This window comes from Narcine bancroftii, chromosome 3, assembly GCF_036971445.1.
Source record: "Narcine bancroftii isolate sNarBan1 chromosome 3, sNarBan1.hap1, whole genome shotgun sequence".
In the NCBI taxonomy this organism is placed as follows: Eukaryota; Metazoa; Chordata; class Chondrichthyes; order Torpediniformes; family Narcinidae; genus Narcine; species Narcine bancroftii.
In genome coordinates, this window is record NC_091471.1 from 188,884,518 (window position 1) to 188,900,716 (window position 16,199).

The following is a 16,199-nucleotide window of genomic DNA, read 5'->3' on the forward strand; positions in this document are numbered from 1 at the left end:
AAGTAATATGGAATATTGGGCTTGTCACTGATGAAGAGGGTAATAAATTTTTGTGAGCATTCTATTAGCACATTCCTTTATCCTCGAGAAGAATTTTTTTACTATTTGACCCGATAATTATTGAAAATCTAGCAGAATCATCAGTTATAAAAGCCGAATGGTAATGTTTATAATGTGGAACTCTGGAATTTAGTAGGTAAGAAATGCTTCAGTATAGTAAGAATTCAAAATATTATTTGAAAGTAAACACTATCTATTTCTTCCCTAGAAATTGATATGCCAGTCAAATCTTTCTTTTAGGAAGTGTTAAAATATACAACATTTTCTTAGTTTACAAATATTAATTTTCTCTGATTCTTTTTACAGCAATCTTTTTAAATACTGTTACAATTTATTTATAGAGTGGCCCACATCTAATTTGTGTTGACATTAATTCACTTGTTTTATTGCTGTGGTAAAACTTCATTTCGTTACCCTCATTAAATTCAGATTAAGACTAAATTGCTCACTTTTAGAGTAAGTATTTATTCGCCAGTCTCTGTTGTAATTGCATCTATATGGTTTCTGACACATCAAAGATAAGTGAAACACAAAAGTCTGCAGTCTAGGATTGGCCCATTGTGGTCTTCTCTATACAAGATAGACTGGGTGCAGACTGGGAGATCATTTCATTGAGCACCTCGGCTCTGTCCATTGTCAGAGCATGCGTCTCCCAGAGGTCACCCATTTCAATTCCCTAACTCATTCCCTTGATGACATGTCTGTCTATAGTCTTATGTACTGCCAGACTGACATCACCCGCAAATTGGAGAAACAATACCGCATCTTCCATCTGGACACCCTCCAAATGGATGGCATTAACATCAACTCTGGTTTCCATTAGTTCCCCCCCCCCCCCACAATTTTCTTTCCCCTGACTCCTTCCCTCTCTTTCTGTCTCTCTATATTTTCCTTTTACCCCCTGTCTCCTTTCACAGAGCCAAAATCAATTCTCACCTATCCTCTTATCATATCCAATCAACACCTTTTGGCTGCTGGTCTGGACTCCTCCTCCCATTCTTCCCCCCCCCTCTCTCTCTCCAGTCTGATTTAATCGTACCTAATTAACTCGTTATGTGCACGGTTTTATAACTCCAAAGGAAATAGGCCAATGACAATTTTTCTCAAGCAAAATATTTCAGTAACAATTGGGTCTAGAGCAATGATCATCAACCTTCCATTCGCACCCACATACCACCTTAAGCAATCCCTGACTAATCACAAGAGCACCTATGGCATAAGGATTACTTGAAGTGGTATGTGAGTGGAAGGAAAATGTTTGAAAACCACTGCTATAGATCAATACTTGCAGTAGAGCCACAGCTCCCAATGATCAGGGGTCCGGAAGTGTGTGCATACCCATGCTGGTACCGTGTGTACAAGGGCTACTTCCCACCGATCAGGGGTCTGGGAAGGTGTGTATACCCCTGCGTAAAGTGGTACTAGAGCCAGCTCCCAACGATCAGGGATCAAGGAGAGTGTGTATGCATCTGCGTTAAGTGGTACTAGAGCTGCTTCCTATTGATCAGGGGTCAGGCTGGGTTTATAGAAGTCCTGCTTGTGCAAATGTCTACATCATCTGTGTCAATTAGTAATTGTGTACTGTTTAACATTCTCCCCCGTTTTTTTCCCGTAATGATTTCCCCATGCCCTTTTATAAATTGTGCATGTGTGTGTTTTATTCTGGCTATGATTTTCCCATGCTTTTCAATTAATTGTTGTATGTTAATAAAAATTATGTTTGATTGCAAATCCTTGTATCCAGACTCATCCCTCTCGAATCTGACGCAATAATGATCAGTGCGGGGACTGACAATAGGCCTCCAGGAGAGTCTCCCAATAGTCCGCCACCTGCCCCCACACTGATCCCACCACCCCGCTCCCCCCGACAGCCTGTCAACGGCCCCGAACAATAGATAGCGGCGGTGCTAGTGAGCCAGGCAGCATTGATGATCACTGCTGGCATTACTCACTATTATCACCTAATTTCAATGGCGCATATAAGACCCGGGGCATATTGTTGAGCTTTTTTGGGGAAAAATAAGAGCCGCATATAAGAGCCGTCAAATACACTATGTTATATATCACATTAGACGCTGACACTATTGTATTTCACATCCCACCTCATTTGCTCTTGGAATGCCAGCTTGTTGTGTAAAATGCCACACTGGCCCAGCACTATGCCAGTGTTGTTTGGTTCAGTGTAAACAAGCAAAGCCAACTTGATGGCAGGTCTTCTTTACAACAGTATGGAGGGAATCTCTGGGTAAAAAGGGCTAATGTTTCTAGTCAATTAAACTCTCCTCTTCCTGCAAAGGTTCTGCCAGACCTTCTGGTGCTTCCAGAATGTTCTTCTATTTCCAGCATCTGCCACATTGTTTTTTCATCCATCTCCTACAAATTAAACTGAGCATCATTCAGTTAGCTGCGAACTAATTAACAGGGATCATTTCTCACTGTCATTGCAGTCACGCAATCTACTTACCTGCGGCTTGTGAGCAAGGAGTTAGTTGGTTATTGTGATCTTGAAGGATGACCACAAGCAGCAATGGTCAAAGGAAGATCAGCTTCAAACTGTAGCTTCTTGGTATTCTAGCTATAGTCTGGAGAAGCTGTTTGACAGGCAAATCAAGGGTAACTGCTGCAAGCGTTGTTGTGCTGAGAAAGGATAGGAATCTTGTGCCCCATGGAGCTACTGTGGCTACCCTTGGGTAGTACATTCACATTCCTAGCAGTCTGGTGGAATAATGTAGCTTCTGCAAGTTGCTGGTGTATATAGCCTTGCTAGCAGTGGTTCATACCTACCCAGCAGGACTTTGTTCTTTTACCACAACATGAAAATGAATGTTTAGGGTTCAATGGAGGATGAGAACTGGTCATCAGAAATGGCATTATGGCAATGAAGGCATTAGGAAATTTGAGAATATTTTCATCAATTTTCTGGTTTGATGGCATGCATTGAAGGTTGCTGAGGGAAATAGGTGGTGTGATGATCAAGGAAATCATTGATAATTTAATGGAAATGTTTGAACTAATGAAAGATATTCAGCATAATTTTTCCAAAACCAAAATGTTTTTGATAAATCAGACAGATTATTTTTATTAGATCACATCATGTTTTAATGGTAATGCAGTAGATATTGTCTATATATTCACTGAGTGGGCAATAAATGCTGATATTGATTGAGATAAAATTTTCAAGAATTAATACTAATTTAGTTGATAAGAATTAATTAACATTATAAACAGATAAATGGCAGATAAAACGGGGAAAATGTGAGAAATTATTGAAAATGAATTAAAATAATGAGGAATGCACAACTGAAATTTGTGGTGTATGGAGGTGTAATGGAAACACTAATAAATCTGCGAGTCAAGGTATATATATATCTATCTATCTATCTATCTATTTATTTATTTATTTATACAAAAAAAGTATAAGAATTTATGGAGTGAAAGATGAAAGTCTGCAGATGCTGCGATTGTAGTAAAAGCACTGAAATGCGGGAGGAACTCAGCCAGTCTTGCAGTGACTATAGGAAGGCTCATACCTCAGATCTGTTTCTCCTATGGACTCAGTGAGACTGGCTGAGTTCCTCCAGCATTTCTTTATCATAAGAAATTATGGAGCAGTGAGAAATTATAAACCAGTAATGTAGCTTTGATCTCCTAGCTATGGTGGTCTCACACTGCTAAGTATAATACTCTGTGTGTGTGTGTGTGTGTGTGTGTGTGTGTGTGTGTGTGTGTGTGTGTGTGTGTGTGTGTGTGTGTGTGTGTGTGTGTGTGTGTGTGTGTGTGTGTGTGTGTGAGATCATACACACATATTTATTTATTTCACCACAACAGACAACAAAGTATTTTTAATAAATCATCCAAATTAAATTGATTATAAATAATATGTAAAGTCAAAAATTCTAATCAGCATTATTGGTTACAGGAGTCCTTTATTATTGTAAACTATACATTAACAGTAAAAAAAATGCAGCATAGCTTTTCCATTTTGTAACTTAAATCCAGTCTATAAAGGAAAATTAATTAGAATGAGCTACATTATTCACGATTTTCCTCTAGCTCAGATTTTAGGAGAAACATTTAAGACCAACAATCTTATGCTCTAAATAAACAGCACAACAGTATAAAGTTATGTTAGTTACTACAAACAATGTTAACCTTCATTGATAAAGGACTTAAAAGTCTCTACTCCAGTATGCATCAAAGCGGTGGAATTTCAATATATCCATTCAATCAATTAACATGCTAACATAAATACAGGGGAATTTAGTCTATAGCAAGATTGTTAAATGCTACTGCTACACGATACTGGTATATACTTAGTCCATATGACGACTGCCATAACTATTGAAAATTAATTTAAAATTATTTTTCTCTAATGCATGTTTGCAGTTGAAGTAATAATGCTGTGATCAGGTATGCTTAAATATTACCTGAACTCCTATCTTTAATACACAAAGAAAAAATATTTCTATTTTTAATTTGAAAGGCACATCACCATGTGACTTCTATTTTGTTTAAACTAGTGTTCGAAATCATATATACTTTTGAAAAGATCTTTTTTGTTTGTTTGAAGAAACACAAATCACTCGTGTAGTCAAGGCATCCACATTCTTCAACAATATTCAGGTGGAGGCAAGAATGTTCTGATGTCAACTACAGCTGCCTAAAAAAACATTCCAATGGCCTGTACGTTGTGCCAAATAATTCTTAAGAAATATCATATGCTCATATATAAAACCTGATTAATTGTTGTCCAAAGTTAAATTTCTATTTTGATAGCATAAGTTTATTTTAAGCTTCACAGCTGGATCAACCAAAAGTTTTGAAAACAAATACACCTCACTATTATTTTTAGTGTCAGGATCAATGCGCAATCTGGGATAGTCATTAGTGGAAAATGACCCCCGTTCTACTCTGTCACAATGAGACCACGTACGACGACAAAACACATTTCAAAAGAAACCGATCTTTGAACAAAAATAGATGTTTTCTCGCTTGTTCTAATATTTTTTTCTTTTGAAAGAATTGCAATTTTAAATTTGTTTTCAGAAATGATGCAGCTAAAAGGAGAACAGCAACAATTATTTTTAAGAGATGCTGATTTCTTTCTGGAGTAATCTTGTTTGAGAGTACAATTGTACAAAATATACACGCTGATCGAAATATTTTTGATCGTTTTTAATATGACTAGTAACTCATGAGATCTCACTATAGAAACGTGCAAAAGATTAAAGTTCATGACATTTCCAGACTACCATACATCACCACCCGCATCATACTCATCATCGTCGTCTTCATCATCTTCATTGTCAACTCCATCAACTTCTTCATCAATGACATCGTCCTCATCTTCCTCATCATCCGACCATTCACGGAAGTCAGTACTGCCAAAGTCACCTGAACTCTCTTCTTCACCCTCTAGATAATGAGTCAATAATATAATATTTAATTACGGAAACATATATTTGGTTTGCTTTTTGGATAAAAATTAATATTGTGAAGCACAGTAACACAATTTGTAAAAGTCCACTAAAGATTTGCAATTTTCCACTTCAAGCTTCTCAAAACATTGTTGTCAGTTTTTCATTTATACTGATGTATTGTCAGTTTCAATTGTGCTACTTGTTTCATCCCATTGCAAGATTTCATCATTTCCCAGACGGGACTTGCGTCCGTGAGCCAAAGGGTCGGTACTTAAAGTGCACTTGAATAATACAAGCAGAATTCTTCCAACTACTCTATTGGGAAGTGTTGCTTCTCCAAGGAAGGCCCCTGCAATGATGTAAGAATGGAAGTAAATTGTTCTCAGGAATTCAGAGGTCCAGAAGGAGATCAGGCTAGTGGAGACCATTACCAGGTAAAAGCTTGCTCTTTGTGCAAGGGAGTACAGAAGTCTTTCAAGACTGAAATTGATAGGGTGGTCTCCATGGAAATTAATTCTACATGAGTCCACTTTATTAGTGCTTGTTCTTTCAGGAAGCAAATATATTGATTTCACAATGCAAGAGGTAAAAAGGGATTCAACATTTCTATTGAGCCCTCAGTGTGGAGCTACCAGTTGTCATGTCTTTGCTGCACGCACTGAAAGCTATGATGTGAGTCAGCACTGAAAAAATTCTATCAGTGGCAGCCACAGTACTGCCACGGAATTTGATGCCTCTCTGCCATGGAATCATGAAGGCAGAAAGCCTATTCAGCCCACACATACCATATCTGCTCTCCTGAGAGCAATCCAAGCAATCTCCATAACCCTGCAACTATATCTCCTCCTGAAAAGTCCAATTTCCTTTTGAAATCATTCTTCACTACTTCTTGCCTGCAAGTTCCAAATTTTTACCACTTTCTGAATAATACGTTCTTTACCAGACATCTCTTACCCAATTTTTTCCAGTGATTTCGTGTCACCTCGTCATACAATCTGCTAATGGGGATCAGCTTTCCTTTGTCTAACTGATATTAACTGACATTATCTTAAATATTTAAGTTACCTCTTAACCTCCTCTAATCCAAGGATAACTATTTTAGTTTTTTTTCCAATTTAACCTTGTGGCTAAACTCTCTTACTCCTGAAACAATATAAGATATGTTTTCTGCAGCATCTCAAAGGTCTTCATAACCTTCCTAGTGTATGCTGACTAGAACTGAACATAATCAATGTTGTTGTCAAAACAGACCTTTAGAAAGGTTCAACATAACTTCTCTGCTTTTGTACTTAGTTTATCCTTTCATAAAGTCCAGGATCCCACAGGTTTTGTCCAGCCATTTACAAGACCTAGACGCATGAATGCCCAAGCCCCTGTTCCTTCACACCTCTTTAGCATTATGCCATAAGTCTACTTTGCTTCACTCCAATACATCTGTCAAAAAAGCATCAAGCTGCACTTCGTTAAAGAAATTCCCTCTGCCACTTGTTCCTCTCTCCCATTTGGGTTCTGTTGCAGTTGTACCCCACCTTTTAGCACATCTTCAGGTTTGGTACTTGCTGACCATTTTTGAAATTTACCTCTGCTTCCCTGTATCAGAATTGTTTCACTTTCTATAAAGGCAGTTGTCCTGATGGGGAAATACCTTTGGCTATCATCTGGAAAACATTTACTAGGATTTGCTGTTTTCTGTCACCAAAGCCATTTTTTCCAAACCAATTTGAGCATTTCAATTCAATCTATTTTACTACATCATAATTTCTTGCACATCTCTGTAATTTCCTCATCAGAAAATCTGCAGGGAGTTAATCTCAGTGGGGACCTGTGTCAAACAAGTATGATTCACTGCATAATCTTCATAACTAATGGAAAATTCTTTCATAGAAGATAGGAGCAGGAGTAGGTCATTCGACCCTTCGAGCCTGCTCCACCATTCAATGAGATCATGGCTGATCTTAAAGTTCAGTACCCCGTCCCCGCCTTCTCTCCGTAACCTTTAATACCCTTATACTGAAGAAATAGATCTAATTCCCTCTTAAATATATTTACTGAACCTGCCTCTACTGCCCTCTGTGGCAATGAATTCCACAGATTCACCACCCTCTGGGTAAAGAAATTCCTCCTCATCTCGGTCCTAAATGGTTTGCCTATTATCCTCAAACCATGGCCCCCGGGTTCTGGATTTTTCCATCATTGGAAACATCCCATCTGCATCCATTCTGTCCAGTCCTGCCAGAATTTTATATGTCTCTATGAGATCCCCTTTCAATCTTCTAAACTCCAGCGAGTACAATCCCAATTTGCGCAATCTTTCCTCATAAGTCATTCCTGCCATTCCAGGTATCAGCCTGGTGAATCACCTCTGCACTCCCTCCATTGCAAGAACATCCTTCCTTAGATAAGGTGACCAAAGCTGCACACAATACAGGTGGGGTCTCACCAAGGCCCTGTACAGCTGCAGTAAGGTATCCTTGTTCCTATACTCAAACCCTCTTGATATGAAGGCCAACATACCATTTGCCTTTTTAACCACCTGCTGTACCTGCATGCTCACCTTCAGAGACTGGTGTACAAGTACCCCTAGGTCTCTCTGCACTTCCCCATCTCTTAATCTATTGCCATTCAAATAGTAATCTGCCCTCTGGTTTGTATTACCAAAGTGGATAACCTCACATTTATCCACATTGTAGTGCATTTGCCATGTATCTGCCCAGTCCCTCAATTTATCCAAATCACACTGGAGCTTCCTGACCCCCTCTTCCGTGCACACAACCCCTCCTAGCTTAGTGTCATCTGCAAATTTGGAGATATTACATCCAATCCCCTCATCCAGATCATTAATGTAAATTGTGAACAGCTGGGGTCCCAGTACAGATCCCTGTGGCACCCCACTGGTCACCGCCTGCCACTCAGAAAATGAGCCATTTATCCCAACTCTCTGTCTTCTACCTGCCAGCCAGTTCTCAATCCACATCAATACTTTGCCCCCAATCCCATGAGCCTTGATTTTGGAAGCCAGTTGTTTATGCGGGACCTTATTGAAGGCCTTTTGGAAGTCCAGGTACACCACATCCACTGGCTCTCCTCCATCTATTTTACCTGTCACCATCTCAAAGAATACCAATAGATTTGTCAAGCACGATTTACCTTTTGTAAATCCATGTTGACTCCGTCCGATCCCTTCTCTGCTAGTCATATGCTCCGCTATTACATCCTTAATAATGGATTCCGTCATTTTGCCCACTACTGATGTAAGGCTCACGGGCCTATAATTCCCCGCTTTTTCTCTACCCCCCTTTTTAAATAGTGGGGGTAACATTAGCTACCCTCCAATTCATGGGTACTGATCCTGAGTCTATCGAGTTCTAGAAAATAATTCTTAAAGCATCTGCTATCTGAATGGCCACTTCCTTAAGTACCCTAGGATGTAGATTATCAGGCCCTTGGAATTTATTTGCCTTCAATCCCATCAATTTCCCCAAGACCATGTCCTTAGAGATACTGATTTCTTTCAGTTCCTCCCTTGCATTAGTCTCTATGTTTCCCAACATCCTTGGGAGGTTATTTGTATCCTCTCTTGTAAAAACAGAACTAAAGTAAGAATTTAATTGGTCTGCCATTTCCTTATTCCCCATTATATATTCCCCTCATTCCGACTGCAAAGGACCTACTTTGGATTTCACCAATCTTTTCCTCTTGACATATTTATAAAAGCTTTTGTAGTCGGTTTTTACATTTGCCGCAAGCTTACTTTCGTAATTTATTTTTGCTCTCTTGATTAATCCCTTCGTCCTCCTTTGGTGCATCTTGAACTTCTCCCAGTCTTCAGTTGAGGTACTTTTTTTGACAAATTGATATGCTCTCTCTTTGTACTTAATGCTGTGTCTAATTTCCCTTATTATCCACAGTTGAGTCACCTTTTTTGGTTTATTTTTATGCCAAACCGGTATAAATGATTTTTGCAATTTCTCCATTAGATCTATGAATGCTTTCCATTGTCTATCCACAGTCAACTCCCCCATAAACACCACCCGATCAATCTGACTCAACTCCCATCTCATACCATCATAATTCCCTTTATTTAAATTCAGGACCTTAGTCTCGGTTTTAATTTCATCACTCTCCATGTCGAGTGAGAATGCGATCATATTATGATCGCTCCTACCCAAAGGGCCTCGTACAAGATTGTTGATTACTCCCTTATCATTGCATAATACCCAATCTAAAATGGCCTGCTCCCGAGTTGGTTCCTCGACATATTGGTCTAGATAACCGTCCCGTAAACATTCAAGGAATTCCTCCTCCTCAGTATTTTTACTAATTTGGCTAGTCCAATCTATATGCAAATTAAAGTCTCCCATGATGACAGCTGTTCCCTTATTGCACGCTTTTCTAATTTCTCTTTTAATGCCTTCCCTCACCTCTACACTACTATTTGGAGGCCAATATACCACCCCCACTAACAATTTCCGCCCCTTGTTATTCCTCAGTTCTACCCATATAGATTCCGCATCTTCTGAGTTGATATCATTTCTGTCAATTGTGTCGGTCCCTTCTCTCACCATCAATACTACCCCACCCCCTTTTCTTTCTTGCCGATCCCTCCTAAATATCGTATACCCCGTGATGTTAAGTTCCCAGGCTTGCCCACCCTGCAGCCATGTTTCTGTAATCCCAATCAAATCATATTTGTTTATCTCAATTTTCACAGCTAATTCATCGATCTTGTTCCAAATGCTTCTTGCATTAAGATATAAAGCCTTCAGATCTGCTTTTTTCACCCTCCTTGCTCTTTCTGATTTTTTACTTTCGCTGCCTAACCTAACTTTTCCTGTTTTATCTTTTCTGTCCTTTGCCCTATCATACAGGTTCCCACCCCCCCCTGCCAAATTAGTTTAAACCGGACCCGACGGCTGTACCAAACCTAGCTGCCAATATATTGACCCCTTTTGGGTTTAGGTGTAACCCATCCTTCTTGTAGAGGTCATGCCTTCCTTAAAAGAGATCCCAATGTCCAAGAAGCCAAAACCCTGTCCTTTACACCAGCCCCTCAGCCACACATTCATTTTTCTTAACCTTCCATTTTTGTCCTCCGTTGCACTTGGCACAGGTAGCAAATCAGAGATCACCACCCTGGCTGTCCTATTTCTTAGTTTCTGTCCTAGCTCTCTGTAATCCTTTTTCAATACTTCCTCCTTCTTTTTATCTATGTCATTGGTACCCACATGTACTAAGACATCAGGCTGTTCGCCTTCCCCTTTTAGAATACCCTGGACCTGATTTGAGATATCCCGCACCCTTGCACCAGGGAGGCAGCACACCATGTGGGCATACCTATCTGGCTCACAGAATCTCCTGTCTGTATTTCTGACAATGGAGTCCCCAATGACCACTGCATTCCTCTTTACCTTTTGGTCCATCATGCCAGGCTCAGTGCCAGCGACCTGGTCACTGCTGCCAGCTTCTGTCAGGTCATCTCCCTCAACAGCATCCAACAAAATATACCTGTTACTGAGAGGGATATTCACAGGTGTGCTCTCCATTTTCCTGGTATTTTTCTTCCCTCCCCTGACAGTTACCCACTTACCTGACACATCTGGTCTTGGGGTAACTATGTCCCTGAAAGTTGAATCTATCAACTCCTCACTCTCCCTTACCAGCCGTAGTTCCTCAAGTTGCAGCTCCAGTTCCCCAACTCGGTCCTTAAGGAACTGCATCTCGGTGCACCTGATGCAGATGTGGCTATTTGGGAGGGTGGGACTCACCCATGGTTCCCACATCTGACATCCAGTACAAAGCACTAACCCCACAGGCATGACTGAGCTAAAATAATGCCACTTACCTTTCTCCTCACCTGCTTTTGCCTAAGCCTGTTGAGCCAAAGGCTGGAAGTCCCACTCCTTCAGTGCCCCACTCACTCAGTGTGCCGCTCCTCACCAGCCGCTCCCTCCCCTTTTACTCCTTTTACAGGCCCCTTGACCAATTAACCTTTCACCATTGTTGATTGATCAAGGGGTCCTGAAGTAAAGTCAATTTAGCAGTCGCAGTTGAGCTGCAACATGCAGATGGCTCTTGAGATTTTCTGCATGTGCTCTAAGCCACTACTGTCTTACTCACTAAATTATGAGAAGATGAGGCTCACTCTCAACACTAATAAGACAAACAACTTGTACCATCCTTCCCATGGTGCATAACACTGCCTTCTGATGATTAAGGTTCATGCTGAGATCCTGGAAAACATGGCCAATGTATCTTTGAAGTAATTTCTCAACAAAGGCAATTATAGATGATATGACATCTCAGCCTTGGGACAGTGAAGGATATGGGTGTTCAAAAATCAAGATTTCAGATTCTAGCCAATTCTCACGATCTACAGGGTAATGCAGACTCTTGTCGTCCTATGTGCTTTTTGAGACCTTGACTATAAGAGACTTTAGCATCAATGTTGCCTCTATATAATCCACCAAATCCACGGGAAAGATGAGAATCAATATCTCCGTCTTCTCAGAGACCAACATCCCAACATTGAGACCCTGCTTACTCTAAGTTGGCTCCATTGGGCAGGCCATGTTGCCTGACACCAGACTCTCATTACAGACTCTCTACTCTAAAGTCTGCCATGGAAAAGTACTACCAGAAACAAATTCCAAGATATGCTCAAAAACTCCTTGAAGAAATGCATCATTCCTGCTGCCTCCTGGAAATCCCTGACCTATCACTTAGAGTATAAAATGAACATTCAGGATGGCACAGAGAACCTTGAATCTGAGCACGGAATATTTTTACAAACAGTGGAAGGGGTGCACCTCCTCACAAACCACCTGCCTACCTACATCTCCTGCCAACTCTCTCCAAGAATCAGCATTTTTGTTGTTGGCCTCATCAGTCACTTCAGAACTCAGAGAGCTGGAATGGGAAAGACATCTTTATATATCTTTACCTTGTATGAACACAGCGAAACTGGCTGAGTTCCTCCAGCATATCTGTTTTTGCCAGTCCCTATTCCCTTGATCCCTTAAGCCACAAGGGGTCACAACCAACTCCCTTCTGACCATACCAACAAACCAACGTCAACAGCAATCTGGGGCATGGAGTTCCACTAGCTCACAGCTCACTGAGTAAAGAAACTTCTCCTCACCTCAGTCCCCAAATGCTTCTCCCTTCTCCTCACACTCTGGTCCCTTGATCTGGACCTTCCCCCTATATCAAACCTCACACGAGTTTAGCGGAACCTGCAGACCTCTGGTTTTGGTTTCAATTGCACTTAGAAAGCATAGAACATTACAGCACTGTACAGCCCCTCAATGCTGTGCCGACCTATATGTTTCTACCAATAAAAACAGTACTCAACCTTTCCTACCCCCGTAACCCTCTATTTTTCTTTCATCCATGTGCCTATCTAAGAATCTCTTAAATGCCCTTAATGTTCCACTTTCACCACCACCCCTGGCCTGGCAAGGCATTCCAGGCACCAATAACTGCAGGTTTGCTGCTCTTTCTCCAAGTTTATAGAATCTTCTCCCTCAGTGAGATCTACTGCACAGATAAGGATGTTGAAGTGTTCTCCCTTATGAGGGTACCAAGTCATCTTTCATGAGGGCCTCTCAATAACAACCTCACTCATGGCCCACAGCCAGTAATCTCAGACTATTCCTCCAGCAGTCTGAAAATTGGCCCAAATGGATCATCAAGAACATTTCTGACTCAGAGTGGGAGCAGCTTTACAGCAACCACGCAGAGCACACCAACAAAATAATGCTGGGATAATGGCCAACACAAAATGGATTCATGAAGTATTAGTTTTAAAATAAGCATTTGATGATCAGCATGGACCCGGTGGGCCAGAGGGCTTGTCCATGAGATGCATCTCGAGCATTGTTTGGCAAATCACATCCTTCATTTTGCAGAGATAAATTCTCTGGTTTGGCATTGCCATCATGAACATGTACTGCCAGCGGTGACATAATTGAGGCATCCAATGAATGAGAATGACATAATCTAAATGCTGGTGAAAGGAGTCGCTGATAGCTTCAGAATAATCTGGAGTTTGGAAAGGTTAGAACAGGCTTCAGTTAAACTTGACGCTACTCAATTTTTATGAACAAATTAAGTTTATATTCATTAAAACACTCCAGTAACTATTTACCAATGGATCAATGACCTTCAGAAAAGTGACCAGACTCTGTGTAACTCTTTTATGTGGCTATTTATGCTTATTTTCCAAGCAAAAGCTGTTGTCGATTGGCCAGTGCACATTTCCCTCACTCCCAGTGGTAGATGGAATTTCCAGTAGGGGGACACTGACCTGATGTTACAAGAAAATATTGAACATACCACAATCAGATAGTCGACTTGATCTGGATCCTCCCAATTCATTCCCATATCGGTCGACACACCAACATTGTCCCACACTACCATGGCACTGGGTGGGTTTATAATATCCATCTTCATCACAGGTCGGAAGAAAAATACCTGGAGTAGCCAAATTCATATTGTGAGATATACGTGTGAGAAGATTGGAACCTACTTACATTTTTGTATCTTCTGGCATCTGCTCATTTACCATCCTCTTAAAACTACTGTGATAAACTTTTCCAGTCATTTATAATGTCTGTTTTGACATGAATTATTTGTAGAATACTTAAACAGCTAAGCTAGTGGCTGCTACTAGCACTGCAAGGTGTACAAAGCAGTTATGGAGCAAATTTATTCCCAGAAGTAAGGAATTGTCATCTAGAGAGAAAGAAAATGGAAATTGCTATGACTCCCTGTGGCACACTTAAGCTGACTTGAAGCCATACAATTAATTATGATGGCAACGAGGAAATCTTATGCATCTCAATTTCTTCAGCATCCAATACATTTTTATTTTCTCATTCAGTTCAAAACAGATGGCGAAACCTAGAGGCAGGTCTTCCTTATTGCTTAAGAAAGAATTTTTTGCACTAATTATATCAAGAAATGTGCTATGCCTCCATGAATGTGCTCAGATGAACCCGAACCTCAAAAGGCAATTTGGAAGAATGGAGATAATAGAAGAAATGTGATTTCAAGGAAACCTCTAAGGAAATTAGGCAAATGTTGTAAAGGTAACAGTTAATATGGAAGGCTAATGAAATGGTGACCCTCATTTCAAAGTGGTTGGAATATAATGGAAAGCAAACCTTACTGCAACTGTAGTCAGTACGAGTAGGACATCATTTAGGGCACTGCAACACTTGGGTCATTATTTAAGGAAAGATTTCTTTTTTGAGGCGGGCTGGAGAAGGTTAACTGAGATGAAGTTGGGTATGTGGGATATGTCTTGTGAGGTAAGGTGAAGCATAGTCGAATTCTACTCACTGGAGTTCAGAAGAATGAAACATACATGATTTATTGGGAGCTATACAAGATAAGCCCTCACAGGAGAGCAAAGAACCAGACGATCTGCTCTTGGAATGTGACTGCCCATTCAAGACTGTGATAAGAAAGAATCACCTTGCATATGAGCATAAGAAATAGGAGATGGAGTACTCCATCTGACCTGTTGAGCCTACTCTGCCATTCAATAAGATTTTGGCCGATCTGGCTGTGAACTCAGCTCCACCTCCCTGGTTTTTCCCTATAATCCTTAATTCCCTATGATGCAAAAATCTATCCAAATATGTATTAAATATATTTTATGAGTCCACTTCTACCACCTCTTCAGGTGGAGAATTCCTTAGACTCACTACTTTCTGGGAAAAGCAATTCATCTTCATCTCTGTCCTATATCTACGCCCCCCCCCCCAAATATTTATCTTATCTATCTATCTATCTTATGTATTTATTGTCTCGATTAGATTACTATTATAGTATTTTTTTTTAACAAATACGTATTAGGCTTCAGCAAGTAAGAATTTTATGTACACATACATCATACATTGTCTGACAATAAACTCATAATCATTATCAATACCAAATCTTGAAGTCATGATCCCTATTTCTCGTCTCAGCTACCAGTAGAAGCAACTTTTCTACCTCTATCTTACCTGTACCTTTATTCATTTTATATTTCTATCAGATCCTTTCTCGTTCTTCTGATTTCCAGCAAGCATAGTCCCAGCCAACTCAACCTCACTTCATTGGATAAATCCCTGATCCTCGGTCAACTTAGTGAATGTCCTCTGCATTGCCTCCAAAGGCAGGACATTCTTTTTCAAGTAAGGAGACCCAAACTGCCCACAGTATTCCAGGTGTAGCCTCATCAATATCCTTCACAGTTGCAGCAGGAACCCTCTGTTCTTGAGTTCAATCTCTCCAGAATTGAAGGCCAACACTACATTTGCTTTCTTAATTGCTTAATGTTTCTTATCACAGTAAGTCTTGGTTGCAGAATCTTTATGAATACTTAAGACTGAGGAAGAAAGATGTAGAAACATTAAGGAAAACAAGGGAAATGGGGAAAAGGCAGGGGAGTGGACTTGAGGAATGGCAGGGCAGACTCAAGCAGCCGGTTGGTGTACTCCTGCCTCCAAATCTTCTGCTCTGGTGATTGTGCAAAGATATTTAAGGAGTGAGGAACATTACCAAATTATTGATTGACTTCTGCCAATGATGCAGGATCTAAGAGACCTGTCACTTGATGGAATGAGGAATGATTGTGAAAGCTGAAAATATGAAGACAACAATCATAAGGTTGCCTGGCTGGGCTGCACGTATTTGCAAAAAAGATGATGAAGGTGATGTTGTTCAGACAAC

At 40.3% G+C, this 16,199-nt stretch overlaps 1 protein-coding gene across 2 annotated transcripts in view; it reads right to left on the minus strand.

Annotated features, from left to right (window-relative positions):
• Window positions 1-3,966: 3,966 nt before the first annotated feature.
• The window catches only part of spock3 (SPARC (osteonectin), cwcv and kazal like domains proteoglycan 3), a 493,731-nt gene continuing 481,498 nt past the window's right edge, over window positions 3,967-16,199 (minus strand). For both annotated transcript variants that reach the window (XM_069926142.1, XM_069926141.1), the window contains exons 10-11: window positions 13,815-13,952; window positions 3,967-5,475 (exon numbers count right to left, since the gene is read on the minus strand). In XM_069926142.1, coding sequence (XP_069782243.1) covers window positions 5,309-5,475; window positions 13,815-13,952 — 305 coding nt within the window. In that variant the 3' untranslated portion in view covers window positions 3,967-5,308. The remainder of the gene's footprint in view (window positions 5,476-13,814; window positions 13,953-16,199) is intronic.